Source organism: Ruditapes philippinarum, unplaced genomic scaffold (genome assembly GCF_026571515.1).
Source record: "Ruditapes philippinarum isolate M1 unplaced genomic scaffold, ASM2657151v2 ctg140_1_1_1_1, whole genome shotgun sequence".
Lineage (NCBI taxonomy): Eukaryota > Metazoa > Mollusca > Bivalvia > Venerida > Veneridae > Ruditapes > Ruditapes philippinarum.
Genome location: NW_026852852.1, coordinates 272,988 through 291,738, shown reverse-complemented (window position 1 = coordinate 291,738; position 18,751 = coordinate 272,988). Strand labels below are relative to the sequence as shown.

Here is an 18,751-nt window from a genome sequence, read left to right as displayed (position 1 = left end):
AGGGTTCGAAATCTAGCTACTTGGATTGAAAGGTAAGCCACCTCTTATCATCATGACATTTTGGGTATTAATTTCTAGATGTGTCAGGTCTAGTGACTATATCCAAAACAGTATTGTTTATTTTTTGGACAAAGAAATTATAACTTTGCATCTAAATCATGTCATTAAAAAGCCTGTCTTACACCTAGATTCAGGTTGTTGTTATTTTTATACATTTAAATATTTTGTTGTTCTTTTTTTTCTGTAAAATTCTCAAATGAAAACAAAATGTCTACTTACAGCATCTTCATTTACCCTTTCCTGAAAAGATGAAAAGATTGTTTTTTGTATAATCTAACATTGTTTTGGTACAGTTTTCACTAAATACATTTCTCTTGTACATGAATATAAAATGCCTACTTAACTGTACTGTAATGTACTTTAAAAGAAACTTGAAACTTAAATTATGCAGTGCATTTTTACTATAAACAAAGGTGCTTATTTTTGTGTTCGAGATTCTAATTATTCAGAGCGTTTACAAACAATCAAACATTCTAGATAAATAATTGTAGTACTTTGTGATTCTATATGTGCAATGAATATTTCTAAAGGAAGATAACTCTTGAAATAAAATGTTTCTATCTAGTGCTTAGTGCTTAGTGGTGTACATGTCATGCACAATAACTACATTAAAAGCAACTCAGACATTATAAAACATAAACAATCTTGTACTTTGCTGTCAAAAATGATAATTTCTACAAGGTATACAATAAATAACATTGAGACAAAGATAAAATGACCAGTACTGGCAACATATAGCAACACCTTCACCGGTCACTCCAAACAAGGAAATATCAAGCACAACATGAAGGTCTACAGATACTAGTGCAAGCATCTTTATTTTGGTTCATTTCTTGCATTAAGATTAAAAAAACGTCATTTTTTAAACAGAGTTGTCCTTAAAGCAGAATATTTTTTATACTACATAAATTATCATCACCTTAGTGCGGACATAGCCCCAGGTTTAAACTCCTGTTAAATTATATAAGATTACATAAGGAGTTAACCCCTTAATGCATCAAGGTGACAATATACTTAAATATCACCACATTATGTCAACTAGACTTGTGGTCTGAAACAATTTTCAGTGAAAATACTTAGTGGTGGATAACCAATTTTGAGTGAATAATACATAAGCCAGACTTTATGTTATTAATAAAATTGACACAAAATGCATGACTAGAGACATGAGATTTTTCAAAATAAAATTGCAAGCAAAAATAATTTAAACAATTTCATTCAATATTTCATTCATAATTGATAAAAAATAAGAACTAGCATATTTTCAAACCAAACAATTTCCAACCACCCATTAGCATCATATTCATGCATTTAGCATGTCTAATTATAATAGAAATATTTCATGCAAATTAAATTTCGCTGACTGGTTCAAGAATAGCAAAAACAGGCCACCTGATACCACAAGATATAAAAAAATCAGCTTTAAATTTAACTTGGTTTGCAAGGAAATTTATAAGCAAAACCCACCAATATATACCATTCTACTCAATTATTTGCAAGCATACACACGGATGTATTATGCACATGTAGGCACATTTTATACCTTCTTTGGACTCTCTGCAGGTGTCAATTTACCATGAGGGGGAGTTGTTGACAAAGGGGGCTTATTCATTTCAATATCATTAGATTTTAAATCCATTGGGGTTCCCTCCCTTTCTGACATTTCAAGAACATCATTTGCTTCGAGATCTTTCGGCTTTTTCTTATCGTCTAACTCGGCTTTACTTTTGCCTTCAATTTTATCAACAGCTTCCTTAACCTGTCCATCTTTCATGTCTTTCTTATCACCTTTTTTATCACCTTTCTTAACTTTAGCAGAATTACTTTTGCCACCTCCCTCATCAACAATGGGAGGTAACACAGTGATCTTATTAATTACTTCTTTGCCAGATTTGCCTCCCTTTTTTACCTCAGTATGGTTTTTACTCTGAGAACCATTTTCAGAGTTCTGCTTGGCTTCCTTTGAAGGTCTCTTGTTAAGTTCTGTGCCAGGTGGGATTGGGGTGGTCTTTTCTTTAGTGTGAATCTCTTCCTAATGAAGCCACAGCAAACAAAAGGTGCAAGTATTATAAAGTGGTGCAACAAAATTTGGGATAGGGTCAAAGAATGTTTGCTTTTGATATTTGAACAGATACTTGAACAGAGTATTTTAAAGACAAAATGATGAAATGAATTTTGAGAGAAAAATAGGCTACTAATTCAGTTAAACATTTGGACCAACTGTGGTGAATTGGATATAATTTGTGACAAAAAAGCAGACATTGTTTGACTCTAGAAGAAAATGATGGATTCACTATGACCTTTCAATGAGAATAAAAAAAATTGTTGACTTGTAATTAAGTAAAAGAGAATTCATTAATATTTCCCAGCACATTAACACTTTTACTAGTGAAGGAATGAAGTGAAAGTGTTCCTTCTTACATCATATCAGGCACAAGCTGACACATAAGTAAAACCATCAACTTTGTGTAAGCTTAACTCCTAAATCAAAAAGGTCATAGTGAATCCAAGGATATAACTGGGGATTGGAAAACATCTGAATAATTTCTTAAAATATCTTTGCAGCTTTGTACTTGAAAATCATTTTAATTCATTTGTAGCAAGTTCTTAGATTTTTTTATGACAAGTAGCAAGTTATTATTCAACTCTTTGTTTTAGTACTTTAAGACAATACATTGTAATGCAATTTAACTCTTACATCTAACAAAGGAAAAAAATCAAACAATTGTTATTTAAACTTTTGAGGTAACTTGATATCCTAAAAAAAAACAGTTAAAGAGTGAACTTTCTTCTTATATTTTACAACAAGAGCTGTCACAGGAGACAGCGAAGCTCGACTAATAAAATACTGGACGCAGTAAGGAGGACAAAACTATGAAAGAAAAATCAATTATGTATAATTATGTATTAAGTTATAGTAAAAAAATAACATTTGTTAACATAAATTCCAAGATCAAGGGGAATAATTATAGAAATAGTCATGCTAGAGTTATGGATCTTGCCACACAACATTTGTGTAATGATAAGAAATATATATTTGAAGTTTGAAGTAGATACCTTAAAAAGTAAAGAAGTTATTATATTTCTTAAAGAAAATCCTAAGTTCAAAGGGAGATAAATCTGTAAATATTGCTTCAAGAGTTATGAACATTGTCACATAAAATGTAATTAATGATAAGGAATAAGTATTTGAAGTTTGAGGTAGATACCTTTAAAAATAAAAAAGTTAAAATAAAAAATAACATTTTTCTAGTAAATAAATCTAAGTTTATGGGAGATAATTCTTGCAATATTGGTGCTAGAGTTATGAACCTTGTCACATAAGATGTGGATGATGATCACGTAAATATATTTGAAGTATGAAGTTGATCCCTTAGAAATAAATAAGTTACAGTAAAAAATAATATTTTTTATGGAAAATTCTAAGTTCAAAGGAGATAAATCTGAAAATATTGGTGCTAGAGTTATGAACCTTGTCACATAAGATGGGGATGATGATAACGTAAATATATTTGAAGTATGAGGTCGATCCCTTAAGAAATAAAGAAGAAACAGTAAGAAATAGTATTTTTTGAGGAAAATTCTAAGTTCAAGGGAGATAAATCTGAAAATATTGGTGCTAGAGTTATGAACCTTGTCACATAAGATGGGATGATGATAAGGTACATATATTTGAAGTATGAGGTCGATCCCTTAAGAAATAAAGAAGTATCAGTAAAAAATAGTATTTTTTAAGGAAAATTCTAAGTTCAAGGGGAGATAAATCTGAAAATATTGGTGCTAGAGTTATGAACCTTGTCACATAAGATGTGGTTGATGATAAGGAACATATATTTGAAGTTTGAAGTTGATACCTTAAGAAATGACAAAGTTATAGTGAAAAATATTTTACTGCACCAAAACTTTAATCTAAAATCTGGACGCGGACGCGGACGCCGGGGCGAGTAGGACAGCTCTCCATATACTTCGTATAGTCGAGCTAAAAAAGGGCCTGACTTTTTACATAATTATAAAAGTGCTAAAAGAATTTTAGATAAAGAAACATTATGTCACTATATAGTACAAAACCAGATATGTTTGACCCTTATCCAACTGAATTTTATCAATTCTAATGGATTCGTCCAGATTCCATTTTTGGATATGTCCTGATTATTAGTTTTGGGGCCAGCCTACCTAATTTCTATGAGAGTCATATTTGCTTATAGCAGGGTAAAGGTCAAATGTCTTCCTACTAAAGTAAGAACCACATGCAGTCTGACTTAAGGCTCTATACTGTTGACTGACAAACTTTAAATATTCAAATTGATATCCCTAAAATTGATAATGGACAGTCCCAAAGTGGAAGTGGGACAAGTCCATTTAAAATATTCAGCATGTTAAATTAAAACACCTTGCAGGGCCTGAATCCAAAGTAGTGAGGGGCAAGTCATTTGCAAAAGTCAGTGACCTGCACTTACTTACTTGACCACAAAGTCCCCTATATTGCATTTGTTTATATTTTTAGACTATATCAAGAAAGGAAACAGTACTATAATAAAATAAGTTGATGCTCTTTTGAGAATTAATTTTTGCAAATTCAATTTGTACGTAACTGATTAAATATATTGGATTTAAATATTACACCTGAAAACTTTTATTATCTAGGCACTCAAAGGCAGGCTTGATTCAATAACTATTTCATATTAACACAAAGATGATAATTTATTCTATTATTTGCATAACCTTAACTTTTGTTGATTTAAAGTAACAAGAATTTCTTCATCAAAGTCTGATAATCAAATAAAACACTCTATAAGATCACTTAAACTTCTTCATTAAAGTTAAATAATCAAATTAAAATCAAAATTCTACTCAAATTTACATTAAATGAATCTAGCCAACATGGCCTTGACAAAATCTTTTTCTCCAAATATCTTCAGGCGAGATACTACAAAAATTAACTGTTAGCTATAGAGCCATCCTTAAAAATAGAAAAAAAACTTGTGTATTAGAATTAAAATGATTTTAAAGTAATACAAAGTAAAAGCTGCAAAGCTTTAAATTAATATAATGTTTTCAAGACTTGTATATTAGAGCTAATAATATAATTTAGGAAAATCTTGTATGTATATTTATCTCAATTAACTTTTAATTAAAGTTAAATAAGAAAACTTCAGCATTTAAATCATTTACAGTTAATGATGTGTTGAAAATATAAGCAAATGTTCCTAAAATTTTCAAGCCTATCATATTCTTAAAAGTAAACAGTTATCAAAATAGTATTTAATTGATAATGTAACTTATAATGCATGTATATGACATTTATGTAAAGATTATGAATAAATAAGTGATTAATTATAGCTAGCCAAACTATACTAAAACACAATTTCACAAACAAAATGTTTATACATTTATACTGTTATATTGTTCCTTATACACTTCAAACTTATGCTATCATATTTTAGCCATCAAAATCATTTGCCTAATTTCACACCAAATCCAGTCACGACCTACCAAGAACACTCATGAGTAGACTTTTCTTCTAGTTTGAAACTATACATTGAAACAAGTGTTAGTAAAATAAATGAACAAGAACTGTCGGAGGACAGTAAAGCTCGACTATTCGAAAATTTGTCACAAGGGTGTTTCATTGAGTATAATAATGCTTACCTATATGAATACATAAAATTGTCCGAAAAGGTACAAACTCTTCAAGTTTCAATACATTCCCTTCAGTAGTTATGGAGATACAAGCTTACATACAAAAACTTAACCAAGATTTTCTAAGTCGAAAAAGGGGCATAATTATGAAATAAAACAATTCAGAGTTATGGGACTTGTACCAATCACCTTAGATTATCAGAGAGAACAAGTGTGTGAAGTTTCAATCCATTACCTTCAGTAGTTATGGAGATACCAGCTTACATGCAAAAACTTAACCAAGAATTTCTAAGTCAAAAAAGGGGCATAATTATGTAAAAAAGCAAATCAGAGTTATGGGACTTGTGCCAATTATCTTAGATAATCACAGAGAACAAGTGTGTGAAGTTTCAATCCATTCCCTTCAGTAGTTATGGAGATACCAGCGAACACGCAAAAACTTAACCAAGAATTCTAAGTCGAAAAAGGGCATAATTATGTAAAAAAGCAAATCAGAGTTATGGTACTTGTGCCAATTGTCTTAGATAAACACAGAGAACAAGTGTGTGAAGTTTCAATCCATTCCCTTCAGTAGTTATGGAGATACCAGCTTACATAAAAAAACTTAACCAAGAATTTCTAAGTCGAAAAAGGGGCATAATTATGAAAAAAAGCAAATCAGAGTTATGGGACTCGTGCCAATCATCTTAGATAATCACAGAGAACAAGTGTGTGAAGTTTCAATCCATTCCCTTCAGTAGTTATGGAGATACCAGCTTACATACAAAAACTTAACCAAGAATTTCTAAGTCGAAAAAGGGGCATAATTATGTAAAAAAGCAAATCAGAGTTATGGTACTTGTGCCAATTGTCTTAGATAAACACAGAGAACAAGTGTGTGAAGTTTCAATCCATTCCCTTCAGTAGTTATGGAGATACCAGCTTACATACAAAAACTTAACCACAGGGACGCCGACGCCGACAAATGGGTGACTGCATTAGCTCGATTATTCTGCGAATAGTCGAGCTAAAAAGTATGATATGAATATTAAAGTTCAAGCAAAATACATCCAATTTTAGCATAAAAATATAGACCCTGACTTATAGATGATGATATGTCTTACAGGTGAGTAAATAGGTAAATATAAAAAGGTTTGCTGGAATAAGACTATTTCTACAACTAAATCCTTCTTTTACCTATGAAAGATAAGAACTTGAAGTAGAATGCAGAGGAAGCTTTCATAAAAGAAGTGTAGAAAGTTAGAAAGAAAAAAAAAATATATATATATATATTTCACTGTGGACCTTTAAACTTCATTGAGCAAAAAAAATCAGAAAATGTTTTTCTCAGTGTATCAGTACTGTACCAATGTGATTCTTCCATATTATAGCAATACTGGGATTGACTGTACCAGACTATTAACATTATATCTCTACAAGTACTTGTTAACTTCTCCACATACATGTATACCAAAGATTTAATTGGTGTGAGATATACTATGAAGTTGCCTTGCATTAAGGTACTTATGTAATGTCTTTTTTTGTCAACTTTAAGATAGAAAAGAGAATTTCTTATAAAATGCTTAAGGTATCAGTTAACAAGATGAATTGTTAACAAACATTTTATTAAAAGATATTGATAAATGAATTACAAACTAGAACTGCCACTATCATGGCGTGAATACCCCCGCATACCACTTTGTCAGAATCAACAGTGGCCATTTAGAGCTCAAGGACAACCTCCCTGCAAAATCTGAGGTTACTAAGCCAGTGCATTGCTAAGTTATGTATTCTACATGCTTCAAATGTGAAAATGTCAAAATCAATACATTGCGGACAGGACATTCTTTAGCAATTGAGAAGAAAAGCTTTTTTTTTGTCAAGGTCCCTGTGACCTTGACCTTTGATCCAGTGACCTCAAAATCAATAGGGGTCATCTACTAATCATGATCAACATCCATGCCAAATATGAAGACTGTGGGTCAAAGGAATCTAAAGTTATTGGGCAGATAAACTTCAGATAAACTTTTTTAATCAAAGTCCCTGTGACCTTGACCTTTGACCTGGTGACCTCAAAATCAATAGGGGTCATCTACCAATCATGACTAACCTCCATTCCAAATATGAAGACTGTTGGTCAAAGGAATCTTAAGTTATTGGGCGGACAAGCTTTTTGAAGTCAAGGCCCCTGTGACCTTGACCTTTGACCTGGTGACCTCAAAATCAATAGGGGTCATCTACTTATCATGACTAGCCTCCATGCCAAATATGAAGACTGTGGGCCAAAGGAATCTTAAGTTATTGGGCAGACAAGCTTTTTGAAGTCAAGGCCCCTGTGACCTTGACCTTTGACCTGGTGACCTCAAAATCAATAGGGTCATCTACTAATCATGATTAATCTCCATGCCAAATATGAAGACTGTGGGTCAAAGGAATCTTAAGTTATTGGGCGGACAAGCTTTTTGAAGTCAAGGCCCCTGTGACCTTGACCTTTAACTTGGTGACCTCAAAATCAATAGGGGTCATCTACTTATCATGACTAACCTCCATGCCAAATATGAAGACTGTAGGTCAAAGGAATCTTAAGTTATTGGGCGGACAAGCTTTTTGAAGTCAAGGCCCCTGTGACCTTGACCTTTGACCTGGTGACCTCAAAATCAATAGGGGTCATCTACTAATCATGACTAACCTCCATGCCAAATATGAAGACTGTAGGTCAAAGGAATCTTAAGTTATTGGGCGGACAAGCTTTTTGAAGTCAAGGCCCCTGTGACCTTGACCTTTGACCTAGTGACCTCAAAATCAATAGGGGTCATCTACTAATCATGACTAACCTCCATGCCAAATATGAAGACTAAGGGTCAAAGGAATCTTAAGTTATTGGGCGGACAAGAAAAAACCGACGGACGGACGGACAGACGGCCGGACGGACAACCGGACAAGCTGATTCCAGTATACCCCCCTTACAACTTTGTTGTGCGGGGGTATAATTATCTGAAAATGGTTCTTAAGTGTAGGCTAAATGGATGCAAGGTTAGTATCTTATGTTAGTATTTCTATATCACTTTAAAACAGTCTTTTCTAAGATTTGTTTTCCTTTCAAAAACATATAAAATTACTATGGAAGAAGAAGAAATCAATAAGAAAAAAAAACATAAAAACTGTGACATCATTTCATATTTGGGGGGTGACTGTGAGAACAGAAAAATAAATTCCAGCTAAGAAGAAATCATATTTTTCAAATATCCACAAATTGCAAAGCAATTTAACATGACAGTACCTATAGTAAACATCTACTATTTTTGAGTGATCATAATTATACATTGGGGAAAACAATGAAAGTAAAAAATAAGTATACATGTACAAGTGAAACTAGTGACCTCACTGATGACCTCAAAGTTAAATGATATCACAATAAGTTATAAAGGGTTTGTGAAGCTGACTGTGAGACAAAACAAAAGTTAGAACATGCATATAATTTTATTCCCCACCCACCAAAATATCGTATATTAAAACAATATATGGCAACGCATGCGTGTTGCCATGGAAATCATGAAAGAGAACAGTAATACTGAAACTATAAACATGAAGGAGTCAAGCATGCATATCTGTCAGTGAAACATTCAGGTCAAAGTTCAAACATTTTTGAAGTTGAAATTTCCATCAGGCTCTTCTCAGTGTAAAAGTGCAAGTTTTAACCTTTGACCTTTTGTGAACTGTTGGAAAATTCAACCTTGAACTTTGATCTTTAGCTCACTGAGCCCAAAATAAGGGCATACCTCATCAACCACCTCAGCTTCCCTTTGATCAATAGGTTTTTCAGTTCGAGTCTCCCGAGTGTCATTTACCTGATGTGCTCCCTGGGCATTGTTCTGCTTCTTTGCCTTGAAAACGCCACCCTCATCTGATGATAGATATATAATTTACATGGTTAAAAAACATAATTTTAACAAGATGCATACATGATTATATATAACTTTATATCAACATGATGGAATCAAGATTTTAACATGATTGAAGGAATCATGACATTGATATGATGATAAGCTAATTAATATATGAATACTAAAATTGTTATATTTATATAATGGAAATATGATATTAACATGCTGAAAACATTGTATTAACATGATGTTAACATGATAAAGAAAGCAATATTAAAAAGACGAAAACATGATATTAACATATGAAAAAAGCCTGGTATTATCATGATGTTTGCATGATAAAAACAATATCATCATGCTGAAAAGGCAATGTTATTATTGTCCAAAATCTATTAAACACAAGACTTGTCACTGCTGGAAAAAATGTATGAACAATTACTGACAGCAATAGCATAATTATTATTGAGATTCAATTCATCAACTTCTTCTAAATTGCATGTGTGTTATCAGAGGCAGACAGTTGACTATCTTAAACTTGTATCATAAAATTCCCACAATACTAGATAACCGAAAACTATTAACAGGGCTTTTTCGTTTTGCAGTTTTTAAATGGTATTTTACTTTGCACCAACACAGTATAGGTCATATGGCAACTTTCTAGCTTTACTGGTAGAGGAAGAACTCATGACCCTCCCAAGATTATTCCATATCAGGCAGAAACGGGCACCTGTGTAGTAGAACCCCGATGTTGCATAGCTTCCTCACATGAAAGAATCAACTGTTAGTTCCTGTCGAGATTCAAACCCACACTGGTGAGTGGCAAGTGGTTTTAAAGTCAACAAACTTGACCTCTCCTTCAAATACACCATTGATTAAAACAAACTGCAGCACATACAAACTGAAACACTACATAAGTATATTAATTATATTCACTGTAATTTGCAAAGTATAAGTCTCCCGTAATTAAGTAACACAGACATTACCTTTTATAAAGATATCATATCAATGTAGATAAGATCATTTTGTATTTACAGTGTTTACAAGTTTTGAATATCGTATTAAATGCATTATTTCAAATAAATTTAAACCATGTTTGACAAATTTTGGCATTACAATGTAGTCTAATTCTTATTTCAGTGATTTGTAAGGTGGCTTAAAAACATAACAACTGAACAACTAAAATGTAGTCTCAAAGTACAGCTACAAATTCTTACATATTAGATTGTTAGTCCTTAATTTGAAAGTGGTGTTTGTAGCAAGCATATTAAAACTTGAGTTTAATTGAAAAATATTAACAACAGAAAATAATCACAAATTAACAGTACACTAACTCTAAAATTTTCTGTTATAAAGAACTAATTGAGCTTAACTTAGGAGTTGTTATAAGTGTAAGTGTTTAGAGCAACAGCAAATTAATTTTAATTTATTTCAAGTAAAAAGTTACACCAATGATGCTCAATATAGAATTTGGGGATTATCTATAAACTAACCAGAGGTACAGTATTCTAAATACAAGCACCCTGGCAAAGAGTTATCAAGCAAGGCAAGGAACAATCAGCACGCTAGTAATTAAGGAGCGAGGCAAAGAATTATTGACAGAGGAAATGAATTTTCAACACAGGCAATGACTTTTTGACACAGACAATGTAATTTTTGACACAGACAATGTAATTTTTGACACAGACAATGTCATTCTTGACACAGACAATGTAATTTTCGACACAATGTAACATTCGACACAGACAATGCGATTTTTGACACAATGTAATTTTCGACACAGACAATGTAATTTTCGACACAGACAATGTAACTTTTGACACAGACAATGTAACTTTTGACACAGGCAAAGCATTTTCAACAGTCAATGAATTCTCGATACCCAACTCAAGTAAAGAGATAAAGATTTGTTAACATACCTTCCTCCATGTGATGGTGCGTTAGAATATGGAGACATTGTGTCTGCTTGACTCTGGTTACTAGATCCTATTTGTGGTAACTTTTTATGCCTGAAATAAATCAAACAAGCTTGTTTTAAATTTCCATTGTTTATACATACTTTGAATGTCTTGTTTTTTAACAAAGATTTCAAGACATTTTTTATGCAGAATTTATTTTATTTCAATTGTGTAGGAAGCTTATAATAAGCTTATAGACACACTTTAGAATCTGAAATAACTAAAACCTTGAAATATTTTGTTATACCTAGCATTTACCATATATGTATAGAAAAAAATTATAGAAAAACAGAGTCCCTTAAGCACACTAAAAATGGCAAAATGGAAAATGTTGCAGGCCAGGTTTATATATTTTGTGTAATATTTTGGCTGTCAATCCACTTTTCAGCCTATTAATAACTTTAATAGTGACACAATTTGAAGGTTCCATGATAACCGTCCTATGAACACATCAGGGGATGTTTCTAAATTCCAACTTTCACCATTTTTGTGCTTAAATCTTGAATTCTGCATAAGCTGGTGCTAGGGGACATGGATGATAATAAATGATGATAATAAATGCATTTTCCACTGCAGTCCATGAACCAAGCCTGCAACATTTTCCAATTTGTTGTTTTGTGATATTACAGCTTTCATTGAATCAAATGCATCTTAATTTAATATATAAGCAACCATTTCAAAATTAGAAATTTCAGACAAATAAAAATTTTAAGCTTACTTTGAAAACTGTCCTTTACTCCTTGGCGGGGAATGTGGCATGGGGAATGGATCATACCCCTGTCCTGTCCTTGGTGATGTGTGCACGGTGAAATTTTTGCAACCTTTCTCATTATATCTTTTCGGTGTTAAATGTCTGATATTCTGTACAGCAAGGATATGGTCATTAGTTTTAAGGCTTGACACATCGTTTTCTGTCAACAGTTGGAAATTTTCTGCTATTCCTCCACCGTTTATAACTTTATGAAGTCTGAAAAATATATACATTATTTTTTATAATTCTGCACTTTTGTAGCATTGTTTTTCATTAGATAAGCATGACATTTATATAATCTATATACATGTACACGGCTGCTGTCAATCATTGATATATTTTTTTTGTTTGATCTCAAATAAGATAATGTTGCTGTGTAATTAATTCACTATACAGATTTTTGACATGTTATATGGCTGCATATAAATAGTTGTTTTTCATTATATAAACCTCATCAAGTAGCTCAGGTCATAAAAGAAATATTTACAAGGGATAATACAAGTATAATAAATTTCACTAATTTCACAAATTGAAGATTTTCACAAAATTATGTTCGCTAATATATATAATGTATCAAAGTATCACTATAAATATTTCACAGATTTGAATGTAGATATATAGCTGTCCGGTTAGCTCAATAAGAAGAGTGTTAAAATTGGCAAATGGGGTGACCCTCAGATAGTATAGTAGTTCGATTCCTGAACGGTGCAGGTCCTTTCGTTGTTACTGATCATTAAACCCTTCCTACAGTCACTCGCACTGTACCTCTGCTCTGGCATGCACAGAAGTTTCAATTTCTTGTGACAATTCTAGTACTGGTAAACTGCTTGACACTGCTTGCCAAGGCACTGTGCGGGAGCTGAATTGTGCTCTGGTAAATTCAATGTGCCTTTCTGCCGTGTCCAGAGTGAAAACCAATATCACAATCACCATGTAGAAATTCAATGTTCAAATATTCAATGTTACCAAATTGTGTCAGAAATATTGATTTTGTGAAATTTTGACCTTCTGAAATATCTGACTTTCACAGTAAATTTTTAAAATAATATATAAAATATTACACTTACTCTCTAATTTCGCTTGTACCTAGTGTATCTTGTATATATTCCTTAACATACTTCAAACTTCTGTTATGAGGTTCAGTTATTACAACTGTTCTAGCATGTTCAGTGAACTCTCCATTCACAAAAACTCTGAAAAAGAATCATCAAAGCTAATGTAACTTCACTGAGTTTTTTTGACATGATGGGACTGTAAATAATTTTATAGAGATTTTTATAGAGGGTATTTTGTTTGTTTTACATGAAAGATCGAAATATATTTCAAACACCAGATGTAATATTTTCAAGAATGGCATATATATAGCCACAAGTGAAAATATAACAGCTGGTGTGTTCATGAGTGAAATATAATTTGTTCTTACATACAAAACATACAAATTTTATTTCATGCTTCTTTGGAGATTTTACTCGATATTACTGACTTTTGCATTTTAACGACATGCCCTGTCATTCATGACATCATCAAATCATGATGTCACATTGTTCTTGTTGAAAAATAAAATTCTGTAAACATTATGAATAAAGTTATGCTTTTAAAAATATATGTGCAGATATTAATATGATTTCTGTACTCAAGAACATTTTATTCATAATGCCATGTACTCCTGGTGATATATCCACTTAATAAAGTTATATTCTTTTTTTATCCTCATTCAGTGAGATATATACGTATAATTATAGTTCTGCTACTGTCAAAATTATATTTTATATTTCACCATGAAATTATCAGATGATAATTTATTAATTATCAGATGATAATTTATTGCCCACTGAAAAGCATGTTATTATTAAACAAAATGTTCACTTCAATTTAAAAAGACCTGATTCTGCTGTCAGCACACTCCACTCTTCTCAGTGCTTAATTAGCTAGGAGATTATAGTTGAAAAATGACATCATATAAAAAGGGACATTCTGCAAATATACTAAGGCTAAGCTCTCATTAAAGTCAACAATTTTTTTTAAAAGTTCAATGAGAACAGTGTCTGAGAAAATGGACCTAATGACAAAAAGGTTAACCAATGCTGACATCAACTCGAACACTGATGAGGGTCATTTCAAATATAAAAAAATTGAGCTTAAAATAACACAATGCTTACTTTAATATAACAGCTTTCTTTTGCTCTCCTAGAGATTTTGCTCTACCATGTAGGTTCCTTAGTCTAGGATCATGTTGATGTTGAACAGGTGTATACTGAAACATACCAAAATATATTATATAAGTTACATAAGTCATGTCCCTTGGATCATAATGGATCATCTTTCTTTATGACAATTAAAATGAGCACAGTTCATGTCAGTGACATACATATTCAAGAATAATCAATATCTATGACACATGCAATAAGAAATGACAATGTCAGTGAGACATTAAATGAACATACATTTAATGAAAAGTCAATGTCAGAGACACAGCATTAAAGCTGTGGTTAATGCCAGCGACACATTATATAAACTGCAGTCAATGCAAGTGACACATTATATAATAGACAATGCCAGTGTTACATTAAATGAACAGTCAATATAAATGACACATTCAATTAGAAAAGACTAAATGTCAGTAAAATATCAAAATAAAAACAGTCGATGTCGGTGAAATAAGAAATGAACAGTCAATATCAGTGACTTAAATATCAAATGAGAATATTGAAATGAAATGCTAAATCTCAGTGATGTATTAAAGAAATTAATGTCTGTGAAATTAATTGATATTCATATTGAATGAACAGTCAATGTCAGTGTCACATATTTAATGAACAGTCAATGCCAGTGTCACATATTTAATGACCTGTCAATGTCAGTGACATATTTGATGAACAGTCAATATCAGTGTCACATATTTAATGAACAGTCAATGCCAGTGTAACATATTTAATGACCTGTCAATGTCAGTGACATATTTGATGAACAGTCAATATCAGTAACACATGTTTAATGAAAGTCAATGTCAGTGGCATATTTAATGAACAGGCAATGTCAGTGACATATTTAATGAACAGTCAATGTAAGTGACAGATATTTAATGAAAAGTCAATGTCAGTGTCAGATTTAATGAAGCATCAAAGTCAGTGACATATTAAATGACCATGTCAATGTAAGTGACATATATAATGACCAGTCAATGTCAGTGACATATTTAATAAACAGTCAATGTCAGTGACATATTAATGAACAGTCAATGTTGGTGACATATTAAATGAAATCAATATCAGTGACATATTTAATGAACAGTCAATGTCAGTGTATTATATCAAATAAACAATGCCAGTGTAACATATTCAATGAACAGTCAATGTCAGTGTTAGATTTAATGACCAGTCAATGTCAGTGACAAATTAAATGACCAGTCAATGTAAGTGACATATATAATGACCAGTCAATGTAAGTGTCACATTTAATAAACAGTCAATGCCAGTGACATGTTTAATGACCAGTCAATGTAAGTGCCACATTTAATAAACAGTCAATGTCAGTGATATATTTAATGACAAGTCAATGTCAGTGACACATGTTTAATGACCAGTCAATGTCAGTGACACATATTTAATGACCAGTCAATGTCAGTGTAACATATTTAATGACCAGTCAATGTAAGTGCCACATTTAATAAACAAGTCAATGTCAGTGACACATATTTAATGACCAGTCAATGTCAGTGTAACATATTTAATGACCAGTCAATGTCTGTGTCACATATGTAAAGACCAGTCAATGTCAGTGTCACATATTTAATGAACAGTCAATGTCAGTAATATATTTAATGACCAGTCAATGTCAGTGACACATTAATTAACAGTCCATGTCAGTGTCACATATTTAATGACCAGTCAATGTGTAATTAACAGTCAAACTCAGTGACATATTAATAATGAACTGTCAGTGTTAGTGACATATCAAATAAATTAACTTTAATGATCCAAACATATGACATTTTTTACAATTTTATCGAAAACAGTGTTAGATTTATTTAAAAATGATAATATCATACAGTAAATCAAAATATACAACTATCACATCAATACAAAATCAATGCATTTTAAATGAGAAAATATGAATATAAAATGGCAATGAAAAATTGAAAGCACAAAATTATAACATAAATGAATTAATGTTAGCTGATACCTAGGTTAGTACAAGTTGTTAGTAAACTGTAATGAAATTCTAGTGCAGACAGTGTTTAAATAATAATTTGAAAATTATTTATGCATTAGTCAACACTTTTTGTGATCCAGACTGAATATAAAATATTCAACCCCTCCCATTTTCTGTTACCCTTCCCACTTTCCCTTACCCTTTGCATTGAATTCAAGCCCATCCCCTTATTCCCTACTTTGCCCTAAATCAAGTTTTTTTATAGTATCTGATCATTCTTCAGAACTATCTCTCAATGTGAAGAAAGACCTCCTGTGCAAGGGTCACTGAAGATCCATAGATCTTCCTTAATAAGTCATTGTTGGCTGAGCAAGATTCAAACCCATCAAGGTGCAGGGCTACAGATAGCATGTCACTTAACACCCTTATTATAAAAGTGACTAAGTCACTATTGGTCTTGGACACATCAACAAATTTACTACAGTACATTATCTCTGCAGAGCAACAATCTTTAAATGACATAGATTTCAGTTATTTCTTAGAAGTGTTAAATTTACTCTATATAGAGCTGAAGTCTTACTTTAGCAAGTATTATAAGATACTTTTGCTGTAAAGAGATAATTGCACTCTACAGGGCCACTCTGATGTGGGTTAACTTTACTTTATAGAGGATTTTTTTCCTTTAAAGTCATATGATAAATTTTAATATTTTTTAACTAAACTCTATCAGCATGCAATAATGATCAACAACAAAGCTTTCAAACTTTTACAAAATGTGGGGAAAAGCAAAGAAAGGAAAAGCAAGTTTAATCACAACAATACACAGCAAAAATATTAACTTTCTTAAACACAGCAAAATGTTATTAGTATTTGTATACAAAAATTGTTATAGTAAATGGTATTAAATCTAAAGCAATTAAGAGTTAAATAGAAAAAGAAACATTATAGTTTTATTGTGAAGAAGGTGTTAACAATTATTAGTCCTTTGAATGTGAAGACAGGAGAAAAATAGACATATTTTGACTACTTAGAGGACCTATTATTTCAGCAGAAGTAATGAAGACATCTTTTGAATATTTAAAATTGAATAAAATGCCATATATTATGATGCCATTTGTCTACTTTGTCTATTATTTCAGAAGATCCTTAATCTTTACTATACTGCTACTATTATTTCATAAAGAAACCCTTTGACTACTTTGTTTATTCATTGTGTCTTCATGACGATGCTTTTTGACCACTTTCCCTATTATTTCATCATAACTGTATGCAGGCATTTTGACTACCTTCCCTATTATTTCATCATAACTGTATGGAGGCATTTTGACTACTTTCCCTATTATTTCATCATAACTGTATGGAGGCATTTTGACTACTCTCCCTATTATTTCATTATAACTGTATGCAGGCATTTTGACTACTTTCCCTATTATTTCATTATAACTGTATGCAGGCATTTTGACTACCTTCCCTATTATTTCATCATAACTGTATGCAGGCATTTTGACTACCTTCCCTATTATTTCATCATAACTGTATGCAGGCATTTTGACTACCTTCCCTATTATTTCATCATAACTGTATGCAGGTATTTTGACTACCTTCCCTATTATTTCATCATAACTGTATGCAGGCATTTGACTACCTTCCCTATTACTTCATCATAACTGTATGCAGGCATTTGACTACCTTCCCTATTATTTCATCATAACTGTATGGAGGCATTTTTACTACCTTCCCTATTATTTCATCATAACTATATGCAGGCATTTTGACTACCTTCACTATTATTTCATCATAACTGTATGGAGGCATTTTGGCTACCTTCTCTATTATTTCATCATAACTGTATGGAGGCATTTTGGCTACCCTCACTATTACTTCATCATAACTGTATGCAGGCATTTTGACTACCTTCCCTATTATTTCATCATAACTGTATTGAGGCATTTTAGCTACCTTTCCTATCATTTCATCATAACTGTATGGAGGCATTTTGGCTACCTCCTCTATTATTTCATCATAACTGTATGCAGGCATTTGACTACTTCCCTATTATTTCATCATAACTGTATGCAGGCTTTTTGACTACCTTCCCTATTATTTCATCATAACTGTATGGAGGCATTTTGGCTACCTCCTCTATTATTTCATCATAACTGTATGCAGGCATTTGACTACCTTCCCTATTATTTCATCATAACTGTATGCAGGCTTTTTGACTACCTTCCCTATTATTTCATCATAACTGTATGCAGGCATTTTGACTACTCTCCCTATTATTTCATCATAACTGTATGGAGGCATTTCGACTACTCTCCCTATTATTT

The 18,751-nt window shown here is 31.9% G+C and overlaps 1 protein-coding gene across 1 annotated transcript in view; it reads right to left on the bottom strand.

The window, feature by feature from the left end:
• Window positions 1–18,751, bottom strand: part of LOC132726223 (doublecortin domain-containing protein 2-like) — a 33,303-nt gene that overhangs the window by 332 nt on the left and 14,220 nt on the right. The window contains exons 3-9 of the mRNA XM_060711502.1: window positions 14,429–14,523; window positions 13,337–13,462; window positions 12,237–12,485; window positions 11,448–11,569; window positions 9,459–9,583; window positions 1,604–2,092; window positions 280–300 (exon numbers count right to left, since the gene is read on the bottom strand). Of these exons, the coding sequence (XP_060567485.1) occupies window positions 280–300; window positions 1,604–2,092; window positions 9,459–9,583; window positions 11,448–11,569; window positions 12,237–12,485; window positions 13,337–13,462; window positions 14,429–14,523 (1,227 nt within the window). The remainder of the gene's footprint in view (window positions 1–279; window positions 301–1,603; window positions 2,093–9,458; window positions 9,584–11,447; window positions 11,570–12,236; window positions 12,486–13,336; window positions 13,463–14,428; window positions 14,524–18,751) is intronic.